The sequence below is a fragment of the Vicugna pacos genome, chromosome 23 (genome assembly GCF_048564905.1).
Source record: "Vicugna pacos chromosome 23, VicPac4, whole genome shotgun sequence".
Taxonomy (NCBI): domain Eukaryota; kingdom Metazoa; phylum Chordata; class Mammalia; order Artiodactyla; family Camelidae; genus Vicugna; species Vicugna pacos.
In genome coordinates this window covers 13,018,250-13,032,719 of record NC_133009.1, presented here as the reverse complement: position 1 = coordinate 13,032,719, position 14,470 = coordinate 13,018,250, and the positions used below count along the sequence as shown (strand labels likewise).

The following is a 14,470-nucleotide window of genomic DNA, read 5'->3' as shown; positions in this document are numbered from 1 at the left end:
CATTGGGGTAATTTTTGGTGTTAGTGTCTATACTGCTTTTTCCCTTGAGTATGGGTGGCATTTTCTAGTATTTTTGAATGCCTAGTTTTTTGGTTTTTTTTTTTTACTGAACACTAGACATTACCAATGACACATTATGGAGGTTCTGGATTCTCCTGTGATCCCATGAAGAATTTTTGTCTTGGCAGGTAGTTAAAATGGCAAGACTCAGGTTCTGAACTGCTGTGTCCCCTGCATTAGCATCTGAAATCTTTGCTCAGTTCTTTCAGTTTCCAGATGCTACTGTTCTGCTGGAGCTCCCTGGGGTCTCCAGCCAAGTATTTGAGCTTATTTTATTTGCATATTTGAAGGTTTATTCCCCTGTGTGGCTCCCTCCCTTTCAGGGTTTTCCCTCTGACTTTCTGCCAGCCCTGCCAGCCCTGAGCTCTGGCCACTGTCACCTGCACTATGCCTTTTAGAGACTGTTGAGTGCCCTCAGGCAAAAAGTGGCAGATTGGCAAATCTCACCAAATGTAGTTATTTTCTTTCAAGGGTAAACTCTCTTCAGTTTCTGCCTGCTTTGGATCATTTCCGAGTGCCTTCAAATAATGTTTTGTCCAAATTTTATCATTACCTGTAAAAGGGCAGCGTGACCAAGCAGCTTCATCACTGTTGGAAGCCAGAGGCCAAGCTAATTCGTTTCTGGGCTTACATTCATAGCCCTCCTCACCCTCAGCCTGTGCTCAGCTGCCGTGGAGGAGCCTGGGCTTTTCCGCAGGAAGCTGCAGTTCCAGCTGAGCAGCAGAGATGGTCCAGGAGCGCTGTGAGAGTGTCTCTGTTAGCTCGGACTATCGCAACGAAGAACCGCAGGCTGGGTGGCTTAAGCAACAGAAATGTTTTTCTCGTTTCTGGAGGCTGGAAGTCTCAGGTCAAAGTGTTGGCAAGTTTGAGAGTCTCTTGAGGCCCCTCTCCTGGGCCTGCAGATGGTCACCTTCTCCGTATGTCCTTATGGGGCTTTTTCTGTGTGTGTGCGTGTGTGCACCCCTGGGGTCTCCCCTGCTTCGGGTAAGGACACTAGTCTATTGGAGTAGGGCCCCACCCTTATGACCTCGTTTAACCTAAATTACCTCCTTAAATGCCTTTTCTCCAGGTATGGTCACATTGGATGGAGGTTGGGGCTTCAGCATATGGCTTTTGGGGAGGGGAGACACAATTCAGTCCTTAACAGAGAGGAATGGAGGCTGGGGATGGTTTGAGAGCAGGCAGGACACAGTCATTCATTGTGTGAATGCAGAGTGCCTGCTCTGTTCCAGCACAGCGTGAAGGGCCAGAGACTCAGGATGGACAAGACCTGCCCTGTCCCTGCCCTCAGGGAGCTCACACCTAGGGGGATAAAAAGACCTGTAGACAGTGACATTGCAGAGTGATGCCAGGGACACAGGGTGCCCTGGGAGCACTGAGGGGGGAATGCCCACATCAAGTTACGGGGTCAGGGAAGGCTTCCTCGAGAAAGTGCCTTTCGAAAGTGAAACCTGAGGGATGAGTTAGGAGTCAGCTGTGGAAGAAAAGTGTTTCAGGCCAGGCTTGGGGAATGGCAGGTGTGAGGGGCCCCAGAGCTGAGCAGGGCACGCTAGGGGACAGTCCTTTAGTACGTCTGGAGCTGGGGAGCTTGGGGGAGTGAATGATCGGGAGGTAAGGCCGGGAGGCTGGCTGGGGGCACCCCCTTGCTGGAATGTAACTATCTGTCCCTCTAGAGAGGAGTCGTCTTCAGCTCGGGATCTCTTTCCCAGCAGAGCACATGCATGGGGATGTTGACAGGTGCTGTGTGTGATGATTTGGGGCTGGGGACTGAGGCGGGGAGGCTGGGCGTGCAGGTGACCTCACCTCCTTGGTGAAGCAGGTAGGGGACCTGGAAGTTGCCCACCTCTGCTGGGTCACATGTGTGTCACTCACTGTTGTTCAGCCCTGGACAGCGAGTCCGCCTCGAGCAGCATCCGCTTCAGCAAGGCCTGCCTGAAAAACGTCTTCTCAGTCCTGCTCATCTTCATTTATCTGCTCCTCATGGCCGTGGCCGTCTTCCTAGTCTACCAGACCATCACAGACTTCCGTGAGAAACTCAAGCACCCAGTCATGTCGGTGTCATACAAGGAGGTGGACCGCTACGACGCCCCAGGTAGAGCCTTCCCTGGATGGGCACCTGGCCCAGGTCTGGGGCATCAGCTTGCAAATACTCCGAGCCACTGTTGTGCTCCTGGTGCCATGCCGGGCACCACGGGCAGGGTGAGGAGTCCCAGCGCAGTCCAGGTGTAGGTTACACATCCCAAGAGCTGCCTTCAGTGCCCAGCCCAGTGTTGTGTGCTGAAGAGGGAGGCGGGCTGAGTCTGTAGTGGTTGCTGCAGAAGTTGGGTGGGCAAGGAGCACTGCACACAGGCAGGATCTGAGCTGGGCTTTGGTAGGTAGGAAGAGAATTTCTCCGGAAGGAGGATCCACAGAAGCAAAGGTGGGTGTGGGGAGGTGGAGGCCTCTTTGGAGAGGATGAGTCTAGCCTGGCTGGAGCCAGAGGCCAGGGATGAGGAGAAGTGGGAGTTAAGGGTGGCAGGGAGGCCAGGCCATCCAGAAGTAGGTGGGGCCCTGCCTGGAGAGGGGCTCCTCGGCCACATGCCTCTCCTGTCCCTGCGGGGAGTCCAGTCCCCGAATGAGGAGTCCTCTCTGCTGTAGAGTAGACTGTCTGCTCCGGGGCAGTGGCGCTGGCACTGAACTCTGTGTGGAGTGAACAGGGAGGCATGAACTCTGTGGGCTCAGGCTCTGCCCACCCAGCTTGTGTCACCTGCTCTGCCTGCAGGATGACCCCGAGGGACCCTCTGGACAGCTGCTCACAGGGCAGAGCTGGAGTCTCGAGTCCACTCTGCCTGGGGCTTCTTGATAACTGCTGGTCCTGGGGCCTCGCCCATCTGTCTGTCTAGTGATTGTCTCCTTTCTCTGTGTGTCTGCTTCAGTCTCTTTGTCTAGGGGTTTTACTCTCTATTTCTGGTCTCTTGGTCTCTCTGACTCTGCCTGTGTCCGGAGCCACATGCTGTTCTCCGTGTTTTCACCACTGAGGTTAGAACAGCTACCATCTGTAAAGCCTTGAACGAGGTGCTTTGATCTGGGGAGAGGGAGGGACTTTGGGGATGCACATTGTGCACTTGGAGCTCGCAGCTGGAGCGGGAGGTGAGAGGCGGACTGAGACCCGGGGACACGCACAGCCGAGGGCGCCTGGTGAGCACAGGTGGTGGTGGTGCCGGGGAGCTGGCACTGCCAGGCTCAGTCTGGGAGGCCCCCTCGGAGGGTGTGGAGCAGGGTTCTGAAGTGGGGCGGGTTTTGGGGCGGGTGCTGGGGAGGCCGCGTCCCAGCCGGGAGAGGGCTTACTGAGGAGGCAGTTGCCTCCTCCCTCAGCGCAGGGCTTTCGCAGGCAGGGTGTGTGGCTCGCCCTCTCTGTAACCCTGTTCTTCTTGCTCCTCTGTAGTTAGGTGGTTGTTGGGTGTGAAAAAACCTATATAATGTGATTTTCGGGGGGTGGTCAGGGACTGTGACTCCTGAATTCACTTTTCCTGGTTTGCCCTCCAGGCATTGCCCTATACCCCGGTCAGGCCCAGCTGCTCAGCTGTAAGCACCATTACGAGGTCATTCCACCTCTGAGGAGCCCCGGCCAGCCAGGAGACTTGAACTGCACCACCCAGAGGATCAACTACACGGACCCTTTCTCCAATCAGACTCTGGTAACTCTTGTCAGCCCGGGCTGGGGCTGGGCTGTGTGCTCTGTCAGCCCCCAGCACATATGGGGCGGGCTGTGGCGGGCTCGCTTGCATTCAGGGAGGGCATAGGGGTCCTCAGCCTTCTCTGAGTGACCATCAGGGATTCCCAACATTGTGATAAAATCCCTTTCTTTGATGGAAGGATGAAGTGCTCCAGGGTGGGGCTGGCGTGACCTAGTAAAGTGGGTCCCACACCTGACTGCTGGACCAAGTTGCCAGGATTCTTTTTGAAAATACAGATTTCAGGCAGGTTCCCCATGGGGCCAGCTGGATCATCATTCCTGGGGATGGGGCCCAGGAATCCATATTTTGAAATAACTGCCAGCATAAAGAAGGAGTGCTGTGCTGGGGACGAGGACCCCAGCCCTGCTGTCCCCCAGGGCTCAGCTCAGCGGGGAGTGGACGGTGAGGGAGCGGCACCTGCACAGAGTTCCAAAGGCAGGGAAGGAATTTTTTATTTATTTACATCTTCTCCGTTTCATCCCATATCCTTGTTTCCAGAAGGATTGAACAGGGCTGAGTAAGCTTTCCAACTCAAAGAGAGGAAGGAAAGGTTTCTAGGCAGAGGAACTCTGCACCTGGACATAAAGGGGGGAAACAGCATGTTTGTGCCATAGCAGAATTCCAGCGGTGGGTGTTTCTGGAGGCTCAGGTGTCCCTGATGAGCAGTGGGAGGCAGAGCTGTGGACAGAAGTAACGGTCAGTGAGGAAAGCACACATGTCGTGCTGGGGAGCCGGGCCTGCCCCTCCGGCTGATAGGGAGCTACTGGTGGGTCTGAAGATGAGAGAATCATACAGGACTTTTTGTTTATTCTAAGCTTCCTCCTAAAATCCTGCTCCTTCCCACTCCTTCAAAAAGAGAGTAAGATAAAATATCAGTCTTAGTCCTGTAAACCAAAAAAGGGTACCATAGGTAGACCAGAAATTTTGAGGAACTGGTCCAAAACATGAATAGCAAATTGGGTCAGATTGGTGGAGCAAGATCAGAGAAAAGGAGAGGACTGCTGTTGAAGTGAAAGCTTTCCTTCCAGCCCCCAGCTCTGCGTCAGCACGTTCAAAGAGCAGGGTAATAATTACAGGATCTCGTGCTGGCTGTGCCGTTCACCCTCCCAGGGCACACAGAGCTGGGGGGACCGTGTTTGCTCTGGGGAAAAGGCCCCCAGGCCGTTCTCTGCATAAGCGAAAGGGAGAGTCCCTGCTTGGGCTTTGGGCCAGCAGAGAAAAACAGCAGAACTTGAGACTGGACCTCCACCACGGCGGGAGGAGAGAACCACCAGGAAGGAATGAGCAGTGCAGGGGGTGCCCGGCCTGCTGGCATCCGCCTGCTGCCTCGGAGCCCGGGACGAGGGTGAGCCTGGCAGAGGACCAATTATGAAGAAACCCGCACTGCAGACCCGTACTAGTCCGTCTAGCCCTTCACTCAGAAATAAGAATGGAGAATTAAGGGCCACTAGACATTTACATGAAACCAATGACGTAAAAGAAAAGGACGGAGGGGAACACACAGAATGGACTCCAGGGAAGTGGAAGCTAACTTAAATGAAAAGGAAAATAACTTCTAAACATTTTAATGAAGAGCTGGAAAATACAGTAGAACGCTATCTCCCTGGATTCCCGGGTCTGTCCGTCCCCTCTGTACTGACCGGATGCGCGGGCACAGGCTCTCTGGCCGCCCCTCCTCTTGGCTCCCAGTTGAGTAGTACCCGTCCTAGGAGTCCTTGTGTTTATTCCCAGCCCTGCTCATGCCAGCTGTACTTGCTGTCAGAGTTATGTAATGTAGCTAAGTATTAGAGAAACCCATGAAGGAAGGGCACAGGAGGAGATTTGTTTCCATGAAAACTTAAGTTGAAAGAGGTTACTCCTCCAACCCGGGGTGACGGTCAGTGTTCCCTGCCATGGTGGCCCCTTGCAGTCCACGGCTGTAAACTAAGAAGTGTCCTGCTCCCTGGGCACCAGGTCCCCTCCCTGAACCAGTGCAGAGCAGAGGAGCGCAGTGAACTCCATATGGGAAAGAGAAGAGCGGGAAGCACACTGCCCCAGGCTGTGATGAACCCTGCGGGTGGGACCTGCAAGGTGTCCTGCCTTGGCCCCAGGTTGGTGGCGGGTGGAGTGGGGTTGGGACTGCACCTTGGTAGAGACTCTGTGTCCTCAGTTCCCCCCGGCCTCGGCTGGGAGAGCCTGACTTGGCGGGGATCCTCCGGGGTCGAATCTGCAATGGCCACTAGAAAACCCTCCCCGGGCCGTGTGGCTGTCGGCTGTATAGACTGGGGGGCTGAACAGCCCGCATCCCCCCATCCCCAGTCCCTTCATTTGCAGTGAGATGTCTTCAGAAACGTGGGCTTCTGTTGAGTCCAGGGGAAAGGGAGGGTCTCATCTGGTCCTCCTTTGTCCATCTTCAGATTCTCATTTATCTTCTAGTTTCTCTAGTGCCATCGACTCAACCTTGTTAACTTTTACCAAATGCTCTGTTTGCTCTGGCGCAGTTAGGGTCACTGCCTTTCCAGCCTGCAGGACCCGCGTCTGTTCCCTCACTGCCTGCCATATTCCCAGCGTCCACATGTTAGGCCGATGCCTCATGTTTCAGTGGTGGGTGCTACGGCACTCCAGTTCTGGAGAACAGCTTATGTTGGTCAGAGTGCAGGCTAAGCTAGTGGACACACACTCTGGACAAAGACAGTGGCTGAGATACAGAAGAAGTCTGTTTCTTTCTCTGGGGACGGCCGGGTGTGCTGGCAGTGCCGCTGCCTTGTAGGATGGTCAGCCTGCTGTCCCCGGGCGTTGTCTTGGTCCTTGTGGTCAGCGCTGGCCTGCCAGCATGCACACTGCCTGCACCCGGAAAGGTGAGGGGTGGAGGGCAAGCAGTCCCCCTCTAAGGGCCTGGCACGGAGCTGCGTGAGTCAACCTCTGTGCCCGTTCCGGGAACTTCATCCCGTGGCCACATCTGAGGCCAGAAATGAGGTTCCAGCAGGCAACTATATTCTGCGAAAATCTGGGATTAGGGAAATGGTGCTAGTTCTGTGGAAGGAAGTGGATGATGGAAACTGGGGACAGTTAGCCTTCTCTCCTGCCACTTAACCTGTCATGGAAAGATTGAGAAATAAAGAGACGAAGATCTCTTGGGAAAATGCACTAATAACTAGGAGTGGAGTGGCAGTGTTAGAGCAGTTAAAATGAAATCCCAGGTACAGGGAGTTCAAGGAGGGGTGTCTATATTGATAAGAGGGTCAAACTCCACTTCTGTCCACTAAGATTTAACAGGCATAAATCTTCATGTGCAAAACAGCACGTCCTTTGTATACCTGAGGCAAAACCTGTTAGAAGTAAATACCAGCACCTTAGAGTGTGACTAACACCTCTCTCCAGAAATTCGCAGATCAAACGGACAAAGTATAGTAAGGATAAGAGTGGAGAGTTGAATTGCGCAGTTAATAAATTGAGTCAGTTCATGTTGTAAGACAGTGCAAACTCTTTTTGAATATCTGTGGAGCACTTGTAAAAGTAAAGGTATTTTTCCCCAGTTAATCTATAAATTCAGTATCATCACAGTTAAAAGTCCCAGTTGATTTTTTCACGAAACTTAAGCTAGTTTTAAAGTACATTTAGAAGAGCATGTGCACAAAATAACCCTGCCAGGCTTGGGGATGGGAGGCACTGACTGCTCAGTCAAGAACAAGTAAACGTTTGCTCAGGGGTCAACCCTCCATCTGCTGTGGGAGTTAGATCGCTGTTTCACACCATGTGTACAAACCTGAAAGGCAGACATACTGTGTATCTAAATGTAAACAGGTTAAAAAAAGTTCTATGAAGAAATACAGGAAAATATTGATGTAATTTTGGAATTGCTTAGCAAGCAAAACCTAGAAACCTAAAGAAGATCTGCAAATTTTAGTACATCACATTTCGAGCTTCATAGAACAAATGACATTAGAAACAGTTAACAGAAAAGTGACAGACTGGGGAGAAAAACACTTGTTTTTGTCCTTTCTAAATAAAGAGCTTCGGCGGCACAGCCAGTCAGTGAGGCAAGCTGATGAGGATGGTTGCGCCCAGCCCTGGTCCAGGCGCTGCTCCCAGGGGGCTGAGGAGGATGGGCTTCCCAGTCAGTGCGCAGACTCTGAAGTCTCTGTGCGCCTGGGGCTCAGAGTCTCCACACAGCCCTCCAGGCTGGCTGTGGCCTTTGCCTCTGCAGAAATCTGCCCTGATTGTGCAGGGGCCCCGGGAAGTGAAGAAGCGGGAGCTGGTCTTCCTCCAGTTTCGCCTGAACCAGAGCCGCGAGGACTTCAGTGCCATCGATTACCTCCTCTTCTCGTCCTTCCAGGAGTTCCTGCAAAGGTGGCCTTTCAGAGCTCAGGGCGGGCTTGCTAGACACTTATCTTACTCCAGCTGTGCATGTCCCTGGGCTGGGGTGAGGGTTGGGGAGGCGAGACTGCAGATGACCCACTGGCCCCGAAAAAGACCAGCCAGGAGGGCCTCTTCACAAAGTCAGGCCTGGTGTGGGGTGTTCTGACTGCACACGCCCAGTTAGCTGTTTCCTGGAGGGAGGCTTGGTCTGGGCCACTGCTCCCTACTGGGGCTGCTGAAGACAGGAGGAGGCCGCCTGGGTTTTGTGAGCCCCTTGAGAGCAGTTCTTTCCCAGGCCATGTCCCCCGCGGTGGCAGGGAACTGGGTCCAGCCCTGAGTGAAGGCTCAGTGCAAGTTTGCCACATGTTTCTAAAAGGAGGATGACAGTTCCTGTCCCGGTGGTGCCATCCCGGGGGCCCAGGGTGCTTGTGGGGGGTAGGAGCATTTTCTGCACATGCTGAGCTGAGGGTGACTCACTCAGTCCTTCCAGGTCCCGTAAGGCCCTGGGGCTCCATTTCAAGGAAGTAGGCCGGCAGCCCCAGCGGAGGGGAGGCTGTTCCCCCAGCTGACAAGGCCATGAGCTGTCTCCACTGTTTACACCCCACTGCCCCATCCTTCCCATTCTGGAGCTCGGGGCCTCTGCCTTGGTATCTTCTGGCTTTTTTGCCACTTGGAACTCACTGTCCCGTCCCTGCATGGAGCTGGCCGTGTGGCCTCCCTGCCGAGCCCTGTCTGGGCCGCTCTCCTGAGCTGCTTCAGCACCACGCTGCCGTTTCCACCTACCCTTGTGCACTCTGCTCTTGCTGCATCTGCACCATCCTGGGCAGATGCTGTGGGTGTCCTGTCTGGCTGAGAGCTCCTCGAGGAATGCTCTTCCCCTCCCCGGGCCTTCCAGAGGGCAGTGAGGGCACCTTGGGCCACTGAAGGCTGGAGTTCTCTGAGGATTTGGGGTGGGGTGGGGCACCGTACTGTGGGCACATCTGCAGACCTGAGTGCCGGCTTCTCTGGGAGCAGGGGGTGGGGAGGACAGGGTGGGAGGGAGGAGGGCTTCTCCCCATGCTCCTGCCTTAAGTGACAGCTTCCTCTCCAGCAGCTCCCTCTCCATTTGGAAGCCAAAAGGCAGAACTGAGGACGTGGGGAGTGGGCAGCATCCTGGTGGTACCAGCAGAGAAACTGGCTTGAAGTAGGGGCTGGAGTTTGAGTCTGGCATGTTCAAATCTTGCCTGATTATTTTGGACCTTTCTTCTCTGTCCTCCAAGCCCAGACAGGGTAGGCTTCATGCAGGCCTGCGAGAGTGCCTATTCCAGCTGGAAGTTCTCGGGGGGCTTTCGCACCTGGGTCAAGATGTCCCTGGTGAAGACCAAGGAGGAGGATGGGCGGGAGGCGGTGGAGTTCCGGCAGGAGGTAGGTGGTGCTGGGCTCCCTTCCCTCTGCCACTGACTCCACCCTGAGTCCAGCTGCAGGGAAGCTCACAGAGGGGGTGACCTTGCACAGGGTCTTCAGGGCGGGTCGACCTTCACCAAGATGAAAGGGGAATCCCTGCCACGGAGTCAAGGGTTCTTCTCTGGGCAGTGCCCTTTGCCTCCATCACAGCAGCCCTCACAGAGCACACAGGTGGAGCGTTTCATAGAGTGGGTACCTTGACCTGCTGTGTCTGACACCAGAGCCTGGGTTCTTACCTCTGCACCCCTGGTGCCCTGAGAGGCTGGTGGCTACATAGAAATTTGATTATTTACAGGGAAGAGACTAGATACAGTAGCCTGTAAGTGCTGGGTGTGTGGTGATCCATTGGGATGTAAGAAGAAAATAGTTTTCTTTTGATCAATTTTTTAAATTTCATTCTTTTACTATTTTTAAAATGCATGTAACATTAGAACAGTAATAGTAAGTTGCATCACTTGCAAGACAGTTACGTGTTGGGCGCATGCTCAAAATTTTTTATTGGTGGGGAAGTGCGATTAGAAAGCTTTCAGCCCAGTGGTCTGGAGCTAGGAGACACGCTGGGAGTTTCTAGCTGTGATCCCGGCAAGAGATGGACGAGACCTTGCGAAAAGGCATGGCGGTGGGGATGGAGGGATAGGACATTTTGTGGCCTCAGCAGGGCTCACGGTCATTCACCACCAAAAGCCAGGCCGCACCCCTGCCTGTGGGGCAGTGGCTCTGCCTTCTTGCCCGCATCCACACCCAGAGCCAGACCATCCCTGTGGGTTGGTGGCTGGGAGCCTGCAGAGGTGGCGAGGACACAGCTCTGTTCTTGCAGCCTCTGCTCCTCCTTCGAGGTGTTCCGTTTGGGCTGGACTCTGAGAGGCAGTATTAGGAAGGGACTGAGTAGAAGGATTCACTCCATCCGGCGGTGCCATCGTCTGCCGGAAGCCATGCTCTCTTCCAGGTGTACCCCTTCCCGCACCATGGCTCCTGACCATTCCAGATTGGAGGCCTTCGGGAAAGGCTTGAAGCCACTCTTCTTCAAGGAGGCAGACTCTTTTCTTGCATTAGGCAGTGACAATCCCCCGGCAATAGATTCTTAAAATATTCCTATTTTGTAAAATAACTGTCTTCTCCTGGATTTTTACTCCACACTCTTCTCCGAAAACTCCCAGGTTCTTTCTCATCTGGTCCCCAGATCAGCTGAGGAAGGAGACTCGATGCGTGCACCATACAGGCAGGTCTCCCCAGTACCCCCAGGCTTTCCTGGTCACTCCAGCCGTGATCTGAGACCGGGGGGCCACACCTCCAGGAGCCTGTATCCTGCAGAATGTTCTGTGTGCCTTTCATCACTGTCCACATTGGGAGTCTTTTGGTGGGGGATGTGAAAATTTCTGAACAAAATTTTAAATGCTTCTATATTGTGTTTTATTTGAAGTTTAAAATTCTTTCCTATGTGTTGTTTCATTGGAGCTTCACAGCAGCTCAGTGAGGTGGGCGTTTTGTCCCGTTTTATGAGTGCAAAGTGGAGGCTCAGACCAGGTGACGGCCCAGCCCCGCCTCTGGAACCCGTCTACTCGCAGCCTCTGTAGTAACCAGTAACAGGTCTCACCAAGCACGCCTGCTGTTTACAGGGAGTGCTGCGCTGGGCAGATCTGTGAGGCTGTGCTTTGTCCTTGCAGACTGGAAGGGCTGACATACTCAGTAATTCAGGTCAAGAATTTTCAAATTTGGGGTTTTTATGGCTTTTATCTGTGAGTCGTACACAGTACTCTGAAATGGTTTAATCATGGCAGATTTCGGTGACAATCCAAAACACCTGTAGTACACACCAGGTCACATCCATTTCCTCAAAGAGCCATGGAAACCATGGTAAGGCCTTGGCCCTGGGACCAGTCTCAGGATGTTCTGTAGAGATTTTTGGCTCTCTTCCTCCAAAAAGTGGTGTGAGGAGAGCCAGGGTCTCAGATCCCCTAACTGCCCCCTCTTTCCCCATGGCCCAGGTCAGGGAAGGACCCAGAAGTGGTAACACTGCTTTCTCTCCTCTGTGCCTAGACCAGCGTGGTTAACTACATTGACCAGAGGCCAGCAGCTGAAAAAAGTGCTCAGTTGTTCTTTGTGGTCTTTGAATGGAAAGACCCTTTTATCCAGAAGGTTCAAGACGTGAGTATCACCTAAGACTCCGAGGAACTGCCAAAGGAGTTTGTAGGATAAATCTCTGCTGAAGTCGAGAGGGTTTTGGCTTAGTGGTCAGAGAAAGGTGAGGGGCCTAGACGGGTTGGGAACTCTAGGTGGGAGGAAAGTGTCACAGGCAGTGGAAATCAGAGGGGCTAGCCTGGAGGCGGGAGTCCACGAGGTGAGTCACTGGGCCAGATGGGAGGGAGGTATGAGTAACTGAGATGGGAAGAAAACAGGAGGAACAGACCATGTGGACTGGGTGTATAGTTGGGGGGAAATTTGTCTCAAAGCAAGGTCATCTTGTGGATGAGGCCAAAAATTTAAAGCTCACTACTGAATATCTTGTTTGTGCAGAGCTTTTTGGAAAAAATAATTTTCTTCTTTCAGGATCACTTTATTCTAGGGAGGGATTAGATTTTTCTCCTCAAACTGAGCTATGGACAAAGTATAGAGTTATGGCTGTTTTAGTACCCAGTTGTTTTTCTTGTCACCCGCAATAATATTTTTGTGTGTCGGGGGAGGGCTCTGATAATAACGCTAGGAATCAAAATTGAAGCCAACTGGTAAAGTTGTGTTTGTTTCTGTTTTACAGATCATCACCGCCAATCCTTGGAACACAATCGCTCTTCTCTGTGGAGCTTTCTTGGCGTTATTTAAAGCCGCAGAGTTTGCCAAACTGAGTGTGAAATGGATGATCAAGATTAGGAAGAGATACCTTAAAAAAAGAGGTCAGGCAACAAACCACATAAGCTGAAGTCGGCTGTGTTGTTCATCAAACTGTCTGAATTAATGGAAGTTCTCATCGCTTCCATTTTGGTAAACCCGGCTGCCAGCAATCCTGTCCTCTACTTGAAGAAATGGGCCTTGCTGGGAGACTGGCCTGTGACATTGCAGCTTCTAACCTGGCCCCAAAAGAGACTGTTGGAACAGATCCAATGGATAACCTAAACGTTATTTAAGTATTTAAATTATTAATGAACGTTTTAAGACATATGACATGAATAGGGTTTGTGGAAGATGGAATTAGATATACATCAAGTCTTCTGAAGGTTTGTGGAAGATGCCTTTCTTCTTCCTTGGTTTGGTGTATAGTTAAGGTCTAACAGGATAATTAAGACCCTCACCTTAGGTTTTTCTCTTGAGGTTTTTAAAATGGACAGAAGAGAATGTGATTTTCACCCCCTGCCCTGCCCCGTGCTGACGCTCCAGACGTGGAGGTAACGCTGTGAAACGGGTGCACTGTGCACAAGGAAGGCAAGCCCCTCGTGTCTCCGGTGCCATCTGCTAGCCTCTGACATGCTCTTTTGTTCATTAAATATGAAATGGGACTTTTTTTTTAAACCTAGTTAATTAGGTTTCTCGTAGACTGACTAGCCGCCTGCATGTCTGGCTAGAATATGTGTTGATACAGGTATGAGTGTGGGGTGATTAGCATGCAAAAGCCCTAGGATGTATGTACATAGTAGGTGCCTACTCAGTGTATTTTGACTATTTCATTTAACAGGTAAATAAAAGTTAGATTCATACAAAAGGAATCAGTGTGCATATCTGCTCAGTAGGCACCAGTATGCTTTCACTCTGGAACCTCCAAATAAAAGGGAGTGTGAGCCTGGACACCCAAGATGGACGGGCCTGGACTCCTGAGGTATGTCATGACTACGTTCCAGGGAGGGCAGGGTGGGCAGGCGATGGGTGGCAGGTGGTCAGGAAGCGACGATGAAGCCCCAAGAATGAGCTTTGTTGTCCTGCCAACCCATCCATCTGAGAAAGGGGCACCCAGTAAGACCTTGAGAGCTTCCAGCCTAGCCTATGGCCCAGATGAGTACCATCTGGGTATTTTTCACATGGTAGCCACTGGCTGATTTAAGGTTATGAAAATTATTTCCAGAGTTTTAAATTATTTATTTGCCCTTTGCATCCAAAGAGGACTTGGTAGCATTTCTTGAATTTTGGAACCTGACTTTAGATAATTCAGAGAGAAAAACTCAAATGGTATGAGTGGGGCATTTTTACTCTCATGTCTAATTTAGCAACAAGAAACTATTTTTTTCAGTTGAATTACTAAAAGTGAACTTGTGTAAGGAGCTATTCCCTGCTATTTTCTATGCCACAGAAGCATGCAGATTCAAACTTAAGCCTAAGTCTTATCTCTGTAAAATCTTCTTGTAAGGCAAATGCGAAGCCAGGCATAAAAGTTTACATTAACAGTATTGAGAAACAAGTATGTGTGTTTTTAAAGCATCTCGAAAGATGACATACCACTTTAATATTAAATATCTAATAAAATTTACTCCAGTGAACATACTAAAACTACTTCCTGTACTGTAGAAAGTTGAAAGACCTCTTGAATGTGCTTTAGCGTAAGTAGCTAATTAGGAAGTGAGCATTTCTAGTTCTTCAGAGAAAACATCTTTCACAACTGTTAGCTTCAGCCTGCCCAGATGCACTCTGGCTGCTCTTCAATGAAATAAATATATGCCTAAAACTTCCACAAAATAGACATTTAGACCCAACCTTCACTGCTGGGGAGGCCAGGGCTTGCCTTTTCTGTGTTTGGATCGCCCTTGTCGTCTACGTGCGCTGCCCCCAGCTGTCAGTAATCCCAGCCGGCCTGGGGCTGCTGTGGAGATCTGGCAAGAACACTTCATGGGGATGGCCGAGGTAAGGCGGCCACTTGCAAATGGTGTAAAATGTGAGCCAGGCACTGTAAGAGAGTCTCTCCTGAGGCCACAGTGAGCGGAAGGAGTTGCTCT

The 14,470-nt window shown here is 51.7% G+C and overlaps 1 protein-coding gene across 5 annotated transcripts in view; it reads left to right on the top strand.

Moving 5' to 3' along the window:
• PACC1 (proton activated chloride channel 1) overlaps positions 1 to 13,252 on the top strand; it is a 38,718-nt gene extending 25,466 nt beyond the window's left edge. For 4 of the 5 annotated variants that reach the window (XM_015234745.3, XM_006198752.3, XM_072948503.1 and 1 more), the window contains exons 3-8: positions 1,943 to 2,152; positions 3,586 to 3,737; positions 7,963 to 8,105; positions 9,374 to 9,518; positions 11,595 to 11,702; positions 12,310 to 13,252. In XM_015234745.3, coding sequence (XP_015090231.1) covers positions 2,041 to 2,152; positions 3,586 to 3,737; positions 7,963 to 8,105; positions 9,374 to 9,518; positions 11,595 to 11,702; positions 12,310 to 12,471 — 822 coding nt within the window. In that variant the 5' untranslated portion in view covers positions 1,943 to 2,040 and the 3' untranslated portion in view covers positions 12,472 to 13,252. The remainder of the gene's footprint in view (positions 1 to 1,942; positions 2,153 to 3,585; positions 3,738 to 7,962; positions 8,106 to 9,373; positions 9,519 to 11,594; positions 11,703 to 12,309) is intronic. The other variant, XM_072948502.1, reaches the window with a different exon arrangement.
• The last annotated feature ends 1,218 nt before the right edge of the window (positions 13,253 to 14,470 follow it).